Genomic DNA, 13,407 nt, shown 5'->3' with positions numbered 1-13,407 from the left:
GGCTGCTCCATCCCTGGGAGTGTCCCAGGCCAGGTTGGATGGGGCTGGAGCAGCCTGGGCTGGTGGGAGATGTCCCTGCCCAGGGCAGCTCTTCTTTCTGGGCTTTTATTGGGGTCAGGTTAGTGGTTGGACTTGATGATCTTAGAGTTCTCCTCCAAACTTGATGATTCTGTGATTGAAATGATTGTGATTGATTCTGCATTCACTGGTTGGCCACGGCTGATGTTAACTTTATGTTCAAACCATGGGCTCCAAAACCCTAAATATAGAGAGAGTTCAGGGGAAGAAAACAGTTCTGCATGGTCACAGGTAATGGAGTAATAAACAGGTTTTATGCTTCATGTTCTCCATTTATTTTTTTTTGCAAACAAATGTGCATTTTGCTCTAGTTCACTGGAGCAAATGTTTTCTGGATCATAGAGTAGGTAAATAAGAGTTATCCAAGCCCATGTTGGTGCACTCAAGGGGTTATTGCAGCATCACATTGAGAGGGGAGAGAGAAGCACAGAGTGTCCCTGGCTCCTGTTCACACCCAGGGGGATGAAGGCACTCAGGACCTCTCAGGATAAAGCCCATAAAAAGACAAATATACAGTGGAACAGGCAGAGATGTGGTTAATATAAAATCCCTTGGAGTTAGGAGTGTTTGGGAAGTGAAGTGGTAGGAGGGTGTAGTATAACCATAGTAACAGGCAGGATCCTGCAGAACTGAGGCTGGAATAATGGATTCTGCAGGCTGGATCAGATTGGGAGGCTGTAAAAGGAGATTCTGCTTCTCAGCACATGTTTGAATTGATACAGACTAAAATCTCCAGCCCTTTGTAAAGCTTGGATGTGCCAGGAGGAAAACAAGTTGGAGAACCTTCTTATCACTCCCTGGGAAATAAGCACTAATCAGTAAAACAGAGAGTTTAGACTCTCAGCTCTCCTCTCTTAGCTGAAAAAAAACCTATTTTAGTTGGGTTTATTCTTCTGGTTTAGTGTGGGTAACCATCACATGGTGAAACCATTCCTTAATGGCTGCATTCCCATCTTTTGTCTTCTTTCCTCCAGGAAATGAAGCAACAGGCGTGGGAGAAACTCTGATTTCTCCAGAAAAGAATATTGAGGGAGTAGATGGTTCCTCTACCTTAAGTGCTCCTCACCAAGAAGTTAGGGAAAACACAGTGGCGTAATTTCTATCCCTGGGAGTGTTCCAGACCAGATTGGATGGGGCTTGGAGCAGCCTGGGCTGGTGGGAGGTGTCTCTGCCCATGGCAGGGGGTGGAACTGGATGACCTTAAGGGTCTCATCTAACCCAAACCATTCTGGGATTCAATGGAAATTGGGTTGGAATCCCAGGGTTGGAATGTAAATTCTGCCAGTCCTGGAGCTGCTTTATGTCACCTGAAGCTTCAGCCCAGCTGAGAGTAAGGCCCAGACCAGGGGAGAGTGACAAATGTTTGCCAAATCCATTGAAGCAAAACCCATAGTGTTAACAATAAGTGATGCTGCTCTGGCTTCTCCTCTCCCCTCAGCAGCAGCTGATGGACAGGAGGGTGTAAGGAGGAATTTCTCTGTATTTTTCGTAGCCTTAAGGCTCTTAAAAGCCTCACCCTGATGTGCTGTGGGAGTACTGAATCATCTCCCTGGCTTGGTGTTGGGATTCAGCCCCACACAGCATTCATTCCCAGGTGGGAGAGGATGAGCACTGTTCCCTGGATGAGTCTCCTTGTTAGTGTGGGTTTTTTAAAGGCTCCATTGAAGTGTCTTGCCATCAAATTAGGCTTTGATCATCTCCATGTGCCGTTAATGAATCCAGATGGGTCAGAGGCAGCTGGATGGTAACTCTGGGATAATTTGTGTGCTGCCTTTCATTTCCTGGCATGGAGTTGCAGAGGATCCAGGTCTGGCCCAAGCTAACGAATCCACCTGCAGTAACATGGCCTAATGCATCCTCAGTGTCCCCAGGGACACCTGCAGATGTGTCAGGATTGCTTTGGGAGAGGGTAAGATGGGACAGAAAAATAACCAGTGAGTATGTGGCAGTGGCTTCTTTCGTATGGTAATTTCCTTTTCTCTTCCTTTTTTTTTTTAATCAGGCAGAAGAGCTTTGTGTTTCCTCTAAATCAAAAGATTTCAGTCTGAACTCCAGATATTGGCAGGAGCTTAGCTGGGATTTGAATATTGTTGCAGAGGAGAAAGGAAGTGGGAGAAATTGCAGAGAAACCAGCAGTAATTCTCTTTTGGCAGACACTCGTGGATTTTGAAGTTGTTGTTTCCTCAAATACTGAGTTACTTAAAGAAAAATGGGTTGGATTGAGGTTTGATTCCTCTTGGTGTGGTTGCACATCCAACCCGTGAGGTTTGCTGTCACATCAGGATGTCTGGAGGGACAGATCCTTCCCCTGGTGAGCTGAGAGATCAGTGGGATTTGACAGCAGAGTGGAAGGGTGAATGGTTGGACTTGATCATCTTAGAGGTCGTCTCCAACCTTGGTGACTCTGTCCAACCCACCTCTCCCCAGTGAAATACCACTGGAAAATACCATTCTCCATGCTTAGAGGAGAAAAATTGCTTTTGTCTTCCAGGTTGCTACCAGAGCATCCACTCTGCATTTCTCATACCACATTTATCAGTTAAACATATGTGGACATGACTTTACTCTCAAGGGAGAAATGTCAGATCAGTCTCCCCCTCTGCTCCGCATGGGTGAGATCCATCCCTGGGAGTGTTCCAGGCCAGGTTGGATGGGGCTTGGAGCAGCCTGGGCTGGGGGAGGGGTCCCAGCTCAGGGCAGGGGGTGGGATGAGATGATCTTGAAGGTCCTTCCAACTCAAACCGGTCTGTGATTCCATGATTTTAGTAGGATTTGGCTGTATTCTTAGACTGCTTCGTTTGCCCTCTCTGGGCTAGCAAAGAGCCTGAGCAGCATCTGCATCCTGCAGCTAATGAGCTGTGCTCACACCTCAGAGCCCATCAGGGTGAAATCTGTGGCTGCCACAGCCTCTGCACACTCTTGTCTGCTTCATTTGCTGCTGATGTCTCCAGGATACAACTCCTTTAGGGCTGGTTGTTCTCCTCTGTGCACATCACACCCGGGGTGGGATTGGATAGTTATTAAAGCACAGATAGTGTAGGACCAGGAGAGGCAACATAAACAAGAGCTTGTGAGCAGCCTAGGCCAGCCTAGATCTTTCCTCAGACAAAATAACCCCAGACTGGGGCTAATTACAACATGAAAGGTGGGTTAATTCCTGAGATTTGCCCTAATAAGGGACAAGAGCAACCAAAGAGAAGTGTTTTTTTCCCTTCCAGTGCAGTTGTGCACCAAGGACGTGTCAGGAGCAGCACAGGCAGTGACTAAGCCTTCACTGAACCTCCCAAGCTAAGGAGTCGTGTGCTCTGAATGAGGATGAGCTTGGCTGATGATTCCTGGCCAGCTCAAGGACAGGTAGTGGAGCAGAATCCATCCCTGTCACTCAGGGGTTGCTGTGGAGCAGCAGGATTGAGGATCAGGATGATGCTGCTGCACTTGAACCTGGAAATCAGTAGAGAGGAGGTAGTTGAGTTTGTGGGGATGTGGCAGAGATGATGATTTGGGGGTTGATGAAGTTTTGCTTTGCAAACAAGTGAGTAACTCCTCTTCACATCCTGATTGCACAGAGAAAGGGCTAAACTGAGCCTTGATACAGCTCTGTCCCTGTCCCTGGGGTCCTCCCTGCTAATGTGAGTCCAGAATTTCTCAACCCAGCCAGGGTTGCCAAGTGCTTCAGTCTCCCCCTGTGCCTTTGAATACCTCAGGAATAACACTTTGTTCTACCAAGCCTGATCTGAATTCAGTTGATTTCAACCTGGGACTTAGATAACCTTCCCTGTGTCTTGTGTCACTGCATCAATCAGGTTGGAAAAGACCTCTGAGATCAGCAGGTCCAACTCATGTGGCCTCCTCTGGCCTTGCTCCAACAGCCCCATGTCCTCCTGCTGTTGGGGACACCAGAGCTGTGTGCAGTGTTAGTGCTCTGATGGGGCTGACAAGGTGGTGTTTGGTCAAAGGTTGGACTCAATGACCTTAGAGCTCCTTTCCAACCTAAATGACTGTGTGACTCTGTGATCTGTAGGGTGTGGAGCAGCAGTTTGGGCTTTGTGTAACTCCTACCTCTAAAAATCACAGTTTTTTCATTTTGAGGTTTCATCTAGTGAAGGAAATACCTGGTGAACTTTGCCAGATCACTCAAAAATCCAAACTTCTAGACCTGATACTCAACCCCCTAAAGCCACCTTTCTTCTCCTCTTGCATGGTTTCTTCTTTTCCCTCCTTTATTCTGCCTCACATGAGTGGATGCTGCAGCAGCTGCTCAGCCTTGAGGAGCATCAGCTGCTTGTTTGCATCTGGGATGCTAATTAGCAAAACCTGAGAAGGCTGAAGTGAAGATACTCCCTGAGCTGCTCTTCATTCCTCAGCTTTTGTTTCTTTTCCAGAGCACAGTGATTGTGGAGAAGACTGTTCAGGACCTGATGAACCTGATGCACGACCTGAGTGCCTACTCGGACCAATTCCTCAACATGGTGTGTGTGAAGCTCCAGGAGTACAAGGACACCTGCACTCTTGCCTTCAGGTACAGGCAGCTTGGAAGCCAATGGATGCTGGAGATACTGCTGTTTTCCATGAGTAGGGAGGAGATATTTCTGGAATTAGCTCTGCTAGGAGGGTCACAGATGTTTCTTTGGACATGGGGAAAAAACTGAAGTAATGATCATTGGCATATGCAGAGTCTTGACCACATTGTGCATCCCAAGGAGTGTGGCAGCAGGGTCAGGGAGGAGATTCCCCCCCTCTACTCTGCTCTGTGAGGCCTCACCTGGAGTGCTGCACAGCTCTGGTGTCCCCAACAGCACAAGGACATGGAACTGCTGGGGCAAGGCCAGAGGAGCTGCTGCTCATAGGCCCCTTAATGGCTAATTGGGCCTGGGCATAGCAAGAGGAGGTGAAAAAGCTCCTCGTGTTTTCTGAGTAAGGAATTGCTTCCTATTGCCTGATTTCATTCAGGAAAAGCTCCATCCAGCAAGTGGCTATGTGTGAGCTCAGTGTTATTATTAATGACCCCAGTGGGAGCTCTGAGCACCAACATGGGATGGACTTGGAACACTTGTCCAAAGTGGTAACTGCTCATGTGCTATTGTCCAGTGTCCTTATTTTATAGACAGCTTCATTGACTGGAGCCAGACAATAGATCTGATTTCTTTGGCTTGAACTTAAAGGTCCTTCCTTCCTTCCTTCCTTCCCTCCCTGCTACCATTCCTGGCTTTGGCACCTGCTGAGGAGTAATTAGGACAATCCTAATTTGGTTCTATCCTGATTACAGCAAGAGGAAAAACAGGAAATGTTCTCGTTTTGCTGCTAGCAAATGACTGACTGAAATAGAAATCTATATCCATTTCAAATGATGCCGAGGAGCAGAGCAGCTCCTTGGCTTTCCTGGGATGAGCAGTTCCATCCGTGGGGATGTTGTGCCCTCTGCAGGGATCTGGGATCCACAGGGCTCTGCACAGCCATGCCCTTTGCTCCAGGGTTTTCCTCGGGGGTTGAGATGGGTAAATCCTCCTGTTGATAAAGTTAGTGCAGGGAGGATTATTTATAGCTGCTTAAAATCAGAATAAACTCCTTGGAGCTGTGAGCTGATAGGATCAGGCAGAGCTGTGGAGTGAGGGAGTACAGGGCTGTTCTTGGCAGGGCAAGGTTGTGGGAATTTGTGAAGCCAGAGAGATGATTCATGTGGGATTTGCACATGGCATTGGTTCCTTCCCATGTGTTTCTTGAAGGGGAATAGGAGCAAACGTGGGGGAAATGTATCCACATAAAGACTCCTCAATGCTAGATTTGATCTAGAGTTCCTTGAGAAACAAGACATCAGCACTGGGAAATGCACAGCTGAGGTTGGTCATGTCTGAGATCTATTTGGCTCATGTTTCCAGGGATTGCAAACAGCTAAACCTACCAGGGCTGGGTAGGGTTGGATTGGACATTGATATGATAGTATACCAGGGCTGGGTAGGGTTGGATTGGATATTGATATGATATGATATGATCATGGATTTCCATGATCTAATTGATGGCAAATTCCAGGAACACGTTGCATGTGATGTAGGTGAGATGTTTTGTCCAAGTGACAGGTTTATACAGATTCCTATATCTCTCCAAATGGTGAAGAAAATACAACTCTCCTGCTTTCCAGCCAGGGAAGATGAATCTAACCCCCTTTTTATTGGTGAAGAAATGAGGAGCAGATTGGTTCCTCCAGCATGGCTGAGGTCAAACAGGATTTCTTCATTCCCCAGGAAATACTCTTAGCACTCGTTTTGCTGCTTATTGGCATCTTTCCCTCCTTGCATTGACTTCTTGGGGTTTAAGTTGCCCTTTTGACTCCTTTGGGCAGGGGCCTCTCTCCCTCAGGCTGGAGGTACCTGGCACATGCTGAACACACTAAACTCTTAGCAGTGTGAGCAGAGCTCAGTGTGGAAACATCAGTTTGGCTGTGGGAAGACAAAAACATTACTCAAAGCCACATTTGGCACAAGGCAATGGAGCCCAATTAGCCCCTGTGGCTCCCAGATGTTTCCTAATGACAAGCCATGGCCTCCAGCTGTGCCCAGGGGTGTTCCCTGCTCCCAGCTCCAAGCTCCAATCTGGGACCATTCCCACCAGCAGATGTTTTCTGGATACAACCCACTGAGCCATGGAGAGGTGAACCCTCATGGCTCAGTGTGCCATGACCTGTGTGAGTGTGGCATCTATTCCCCACCTGCTTCCAGGGGCTGGGGATGAACAGATGGCACTTGCCTTGGCCCATTGGGCTGGGAATTAATTAGCTGATGATGTCAGTGGTGGTAGCAGGTGATTCTGTGCATTGGGTCTGGCTGGGATGGAGTTCCTTTTCCCTCCCAGTGCTGTGCTGTGTGTTGGTAGCTGGAAAGGTGTGACATAAGTATTTTGAGACCAACATTGCCCCTCAGCTGTAGGCTGGGACAGGGCAAGGTCAGATGTCCCAAACTGATATTCCATCCTGTATGACATTGCTCAGCAGTAAAAACTTAACCCGTGAGGTTTTTGCTCTCTCATTTTCACCTCCCTCTGTCCTGCTGAGGAGGGAAGTGATAGAGTGACTTGGTGGCCACCTGGAACCAGCCAAGTCAACCCACCACTGCCTGCTGCAGCAGTAGGAGTAGTTACTGAGGAGTTTGGGGGAAGGAGAGGCTGTTTGGAGGGAAGTGTTTTGAGCTGTAGTAAAACCTGTCATCCTGTCTCGTGAGGATTTACTTGAGGACCTGAAATAGATTGACAGTGATAGAAGTTAGGGAGGTTGCAAACTGGCTGAGATGCTGGAAAGGAAAGGTGGGGAGAAAGGAGGCTGTGGCTGGTGGGGAGAGATGAAGTTGGGGTATGTGCCATCCTGTTTAACATCCTCATGAGGGAGGGGTTGGAGTAAAACCAGCTTGGCAACAGACATTAGGAGGTGTTGCAGTTGGGAAAGGAATGGGGACAGAATTCCAAGGGACTCGTGGTGGTGGCAGTGTCCCAGCATCGATTACTTGGAAGCTCACTATTGATTTCAGTGGAGAATTTGGCTAAGGGTTCCATGGACCTCGCTCAGAGAGTTCTCCCCATCCCTGGAAGTGCTCAAGGCCGGGTTGGATGGAGCTTGGAGCACCCTGGGCTGGTGGGAGGTGTCGCTGCTCATGGCAGGGGATGGCACTGGATGATCTTTAAGGTCCTTTCCAACCCAAACCCTTCTGTGCTTCTAATGGACCCATGAGTACATCACCAAATTGTGAGAAAAGCAGGAATCAAGTGGATTAGTCTCTTGGAAGGCATTGACCCTGGAAATCAAGGACACCAAGCTCAGCTTGTGGCTTGCTATAGCAGCAAAGCTTCCTCCCTCTCTCCTCCCCCAACCCCAACTCCATAAAGCAATAGGAGCTTTGAGGAGAGCAGATAATGAGGATCATAAAGCAGAGAGGGAGCTCTGTCCTCTCCCCAACTCCATCAGGAGACTCCCAGAGATGACTTGCAGCCTTAGATGTCTGAATGGCTATGATAAGACTGTAAATAATTGAAGAGAGTAAACAGTGGAAGTGGTGAGAGCTGAGGGGAAATAACAGGAGGAATGGGATGAAACTGAGTAAAATAAAACACCAGCACAGTATCAGGAGGTTTTTTTTTATCCGAGAGTTAGAGTTGTTCAGCTGTGAAATAGACTCCCAAGGGAAGGAGACTATTACTTTAGTCATTTAAATGTGGAGAGGACAAAGCTCTGGCTAATATATTCAGTGGAACAGTTGAGCCTTGGCAGAGAAATAGTCAGATATCATCACATTCAGTTTTAACATCTCAGATGTCAGGGATGCTGGGGGAGCTCTTTGAATGGGATACTGGGAAGGAATTCCTGGCTGGGAGGGTGGTGAGACACTGGCACAGGTTGCCCAGAGCAGCTGTGGCTGCTCCATCCCTGGGAGTGTTCCAGGCCAGGTTGGATGGGGCTGGAGCAGCCTGGGCTGGTGGGAGCTGTCCCTGCCCTGGGCAGGGGGTGGAAATAAGGTTCCTAAGGTCCTTTATTGACTCCTTCAAATGCAGCATCCTATGTGTCCCCTGACATTGCCAGTCAGGAGTTCAGAATAGTTACACTGCCAAAAATACTAAACAGGGAAAGTCTTCATAACTGGAATGTGCTGTGATCTGTAATTTCATTGCACACTCTGTTATTAGATGTTTTGAGTGACTGGTCAGGCACTGGGATAGGGAATTGCCCAGGGAGGTGGTGCAGTCACCATCCCTGGAGGTGTTTCAGAGGTGTCTGGATGTGGTACTGGAGGATCTGGTTCAGGGGTTCCAGCAGTGACAGGCTAAGGGTTGGACTTGATTATCTTCAAGGTCTCCTCCAACCTGCATGATTCCATGACTGGAAAGAAGATCCTGAACTCTTCATTTCCCTTCACTGCTTCAGACCTGGTCCCCAAGCTGGACCAGGTGCTGTGCAGTGAGGTGGTGGCTTCCACCCAGGTCTTACTGGGCAGCTCTCCACGTTGCAGTCACAACACTCTCAGCAGCAACTTGTGAGCTTGACAGAGATTGCAGAGAACAAATGAGCCACGGAGAAACTAGTGCAGAATGACCTCCCCCAGTTGTGTCAAGTCAGATGGTTCCAAGGGTGGGGAGAACATAGCCCCTTTTCCCTTTAAGGAGCCTCTCAAAGTGCATCACGAGTTGTGAGTTTAAGAGAACTTTCTCCCTTGTCCGTTGCCACCTGAGCTCTCTATGGAATTCCTCCTTGGATCTGCTTCATCCCCATTTGTATGTAATAAGGATTTTAATGAGTCTGTGCAGAATGAAATGGAAAGTAGAATGAAAAGTGGAATTTCATGCCCCTGATGTGGTTGTTGCTTCCTTCCTTCCCCTAGGACCATTGTGCAGTCGGATGAGAAGCTGGTGATCAGTGCCTCCTGGGCTAAGGATGATGACATTAGCAGACTCTTGAAATCTCTGCCCAACTGGAGCAACATGGCTCAGCCCAAGCAACTGAGACCCAAGAGAGAGGAGGAGGAAGACTTTATAAGGTAAAATCTGTTTGGAAGGTGTGAAAGGGTTTCCGGGAGAGTTGCAACGATGGTGAAGCTGCTGGAAACAAAGTGGTTGTGGTGGTTTTGTGGCTGTTGTGTTCCCATGTGTGAGAAGAGCCATAGAATCATGTAGAAAGTGGAAGAGGCATTTAAGATCATAAAGTCAAACCATTCCCAGCACTGCCAAGGCCACAACTAACCATGTCCTCAAGTGCCACATCCATGTTAGATCCCTGGCCAGGCTGGATCAGATGGCCAAGCTCAGTCTGATGCCAACAGTGCCAACATTTTGATCCTAATATGCATTTTATTCCAATATTGTCCTTTTACTGTCCATTAGTTGATGTATTTTGTGACATTGTATCAGAGGAGTGAGACTAGAAAGTCTATTAAGTCCTCTACATTGGATTCCCTGGGAAAACCTCCTGGACTCTGTCTTTTTTTTCATCCTAGACATTAGGACAAAGCTCTTTTCTCAGTATCTGTTTGCACAGAGCATTGTGTGTCAAGCCTCAGTTCCTCAGAGAGCTGAGTGAGTGCTCCTGGAGCATTTATTGCACTGATCTGGGCCAGTTTTAGGCATTGATGGGAAGTGACACAGCTTATAAACTTCCTCCAGAACCAGCACTTGGCTGAACAGATCTCCCCTGAAAGCCTCAAAATAAAATTGCATTGCTTGTCCAATTTTTTGTCATCCTCTTGCCATTTATGCAGGCTCTTTCCAGCCTTTCTCCTGATACAAAGGAACATGATTTCTGCATTGATGTTGCTTCTTTCTCTTCCTCTTGGCACTGCTGATGAATTGGGAATAATTCTGCTGTGTCTTCTATGTCTATTCATCTCTGCCTGGACACTGCAGTGGAGCCAGAGGGAAGTGTGGCCTGTGGATGTGTTGGTTATTAGGGACATGTCTGTGATGGAAGAACTGGGAGAGCTCATTCATTATCTCTTTAACCACGGAGGATGTTTAATACCTTGATTTCAGGTCTGTGTTCACAGACTTTCCTCCTTGGCTAACAGGGCCAGGACTGAGCATCCTCTCCTGGAAAGGAAGGTTTAAGCCTGATGAAACATGGGAACATGTTCCTTCTGGACATCAGACAAGGTGCTGGAACTGCTCAGCAACAGCCTTTTATGAATATTGGTAAATTAAATGCAGCCTGGAGGTTTCTCCCCAGTTTTTGTCCTGTGGCAGGAGAAGAGCTCAGTGCACAGTTTTCTTCGCCTCCTCAAGTTTTCTTTAACTCATTTGTTTAATTAAAAAGCAGAGTCCAAACGTGATGTCTTTGCAAAGAAAAACCTCCTCCTGCATAGCTGTTGACAGTGATTGATTTTGTTGTCTTAACCCTCCACTATCTCCTGTGCAAAGAGGTGTCAAAAGGCAGTGGGAGACACCAGCAGAATCTCTCCATTAATATTCTGCTGAGGTTGGGCCGACAAAGGGACCTGATTGAGCATATTATAGTAGCTCAGAGCTTGGCAAGGGGAGAGAAAGGGAAGCAAAGCTGTGCCTCTAGTCACACAATTAGTTTTTAAAGCTCTGAAGGCTATTTGGCACTGGGGTGAGTGTGAAATATGCTGCCCTTAGAGCTTTGGAAAGGTTATCCCTCACTTCATTACTGAAGCAGATCTGGTGCTGATAAAACCCAGAAATGGATCGTTCCCAGGTTTGCCTTTGATGGGGAAAAGCAGTGTGAAAAGAGCTTAGCTGTGGCTGTGCAGAGTTGGAGCAGAATTCCTTGGGGATGGTGCAGCTCTGCAGCACTTCTAGAACCACTACACAACGTTCTGGAACAGTTGTCCATGGGCTGGTTTGGCCTTCTCCATGGTGTGACTGGTGTCTCCCCATGCTGTCTCATGATTCTGTCTCCCTGAGGGTGTCTCTGGTTTGCATTTCAGAGCTGCTTTTGGCAAAGAATCCGAAGTTCTCATTGGCAACCTGGGAGATAAGCTCATCCCTCAGCAGGAGATCCTGCGCGATGTCAGTGACCTCAAGGCCTTGGCCAACATGCACGAGAGCCTGGAGTGGTTGGCAGGACGCACCAAGGCAGCTTTCTCCAGCCTCTCAGCCACCCAGAGTAAGTAGCTCCCACAGGAGAACCTTTGTTTTAGGACTGGAAGCAGCATCAGTGTGGGATTTCAGCAGGGTTGGGCACCTTTCGGTCCTGATTTCAAAGCAGGTTCATGGCAGAGAGAAGCTGAAAGAGAAGCAGCTTCATCTCTTTCTTCCCAGTGAGTGTTGTGCTGTGACATCAGGGCTGTGGTGGCACCAGGTGGGGGTGGCAGGAGCATCACTTGTAGCTCTGGGAGATCTTCCAGTGCTTCAGCTCTTCATCAGTCTCTGCTAATGCCATCATGGAGGAGCAGAGAGCAGTGCCAAGTCAGGTTCCACTGGCTTCAAGGCAGTGCTAAACCCTGAATATTTCACTCTAGGTGTGTATGACACACTCAGGAGAGGAATGGAACACGTTGTGATGAGGAATGCCCTGACCTGTGTGTCCCTGATATTCAGCCTGAGCACCCCCAGGTTGGACCATGGTGCCAGGAGGGCACAGGCTCTGCTGTCAGGGGCTGTCTGTGCCACCTCTGTGAGGTGCTTTCATTTCACTCTGCTTCAGTTTGCACTCAGTCCCCCAGGGAATTGTGATTTTTCTCTGCCTGGAAAGTGCTAGAGCTAGAAAGTCAGAGTGTTCTGTCTCAGTAAAACCATTGTCCCTTGCCAGCAGAACACCTCTGCTTGACTGAACACCTTTCTGGAGCTTCTGACTCTGCTCTGGAGCAGTTCAAACTCTTTCCTCCACTATCAGTTCTTTAGGCTCCAGAGGGACAATTAACAAACACAATCAGTTAACAATTAAACACCCACTGACTACAGGTAGCTTTGATCTCCCTGTAAGCCACAGTTTGAGGTCTCCATATCTGGCTGACAAACTTGGCATAAAACAAATTCAACCTAATAAATAATGACAAGTTAAAGCAAATTAAAATAAAGCAAGCAAATAAAAAATAAATAAAGCCAATAAAAAGTAAAACAAATAAAGAATTAAACTGAACCCACTGGAAAATGTGACGAAGTTCAGTAGCCAAATATTTACTCCTAGGACTTTAGTTACTGAGAGAGTTTTGGGGCTGAGGATTTGTGCTCTTAACAGTCAGAGCTGTTAAAATAAAACATAATTTCTAATTCCAGTTCTAGTTGGAACTCAAATTTCTTTCAATAAATCAGTATTTCCCAAGCATTAAAGGGCACCAATGTGACTGTGAGGCTGAGAGAGGATGTTACACACAGCAGTGAATAAACATCAAGGCACAAAGTGTAATATTTCACTTGGCAGGATCTAACTGACAATAAAAATTCATCTTCCTTTGTAATAACTTCAGCCTCCAATATCAGGACACAAGCACAGGAGTACCTGAAACAAGAGGGAGAACAAGCAGTGCCAGAAGATGACAGAGGCTGTTTGACCTCCTGGTTGTAAATGGAAGTTGGTGGAGTAGATCTCATAAATGGAACATCAGTGGAGCTGAATGAACTCTGGATGGGAGAAGAGGAGGGGATGCTGTGGGGCAGAGAGGGTGGTGGGAAGAGGATGGAATGACAATCCAGCAAGCTCTGGTGGTGTACAGGGAGTGCAGCTCTTTGGGGGAAGGATATGGAGGATAAATAGCAGAGGGAAAATTAGATGAGAAGTTTCTCTCCAGCCCAGAAAGCTCAGGAACCAACCCAGGCCTGGGCTGCATCCCAAGGAGCGTGGCAGCAGGGCCAAGGAGGTGATTCTCCCCCTCTGCTCTGCTCTGCTCTGCTCTGCCCCAC

General features: G+C 47.7%; 1 protein-coding gene across 1 annotated transcript in view; it reads left to right on the top strand.

Annotated features, from left to right (window-relative positions):
- Positions 1–11,695, top strand: part of EXOC4 (exocyst complex component 4) — a 180,041-nt gene extending 168,346 nt beyond the window's left edge. The window contains exons 11-13 of the mRNA XM_009069411.1: positions 4,461–4,597; positions 9,435–9,590; positions 11,493–11,695. Coding sequence (XP_009067659.1) covers positions 4,461–4,597; positions 9,435–9,590; positions 11,493–11,679 — 480 coding nt within the window. The 3' untranslated portion in view covers positions 11,680–11,695. The remainder of the gene's footprint in view (positions 1–4,460; positions 4,598–9,434; positions 9,591–11,492) is intronic.
- The last annotated feature ends 1,712 nt before the right edge of the window (positions 11,696–13,407 follow it).

This window comes from Acanthisitta chloris, unplaced genomic scaffold, assembly GCF_000695815.1.
Source record: "Acanthisitta chloris isolate BGI_N310 unplaced genomic scaffold, ASM69581v1 scaffold15352, whole genome shotgun sequence".
Classification (NCBI taxonomy): domain Eukaryota; kingdom Metazoa; phylum Chordata; class Aves; order Passeriformes; family Acanthisittidae; genus Acanthisitta; species Acanthisitta chloris.
The sequence above is the reverse complement of the archived record's forward strand: the minus strand, read 5'-3'. Positions and strand labels throughout refer to the sequence as shown.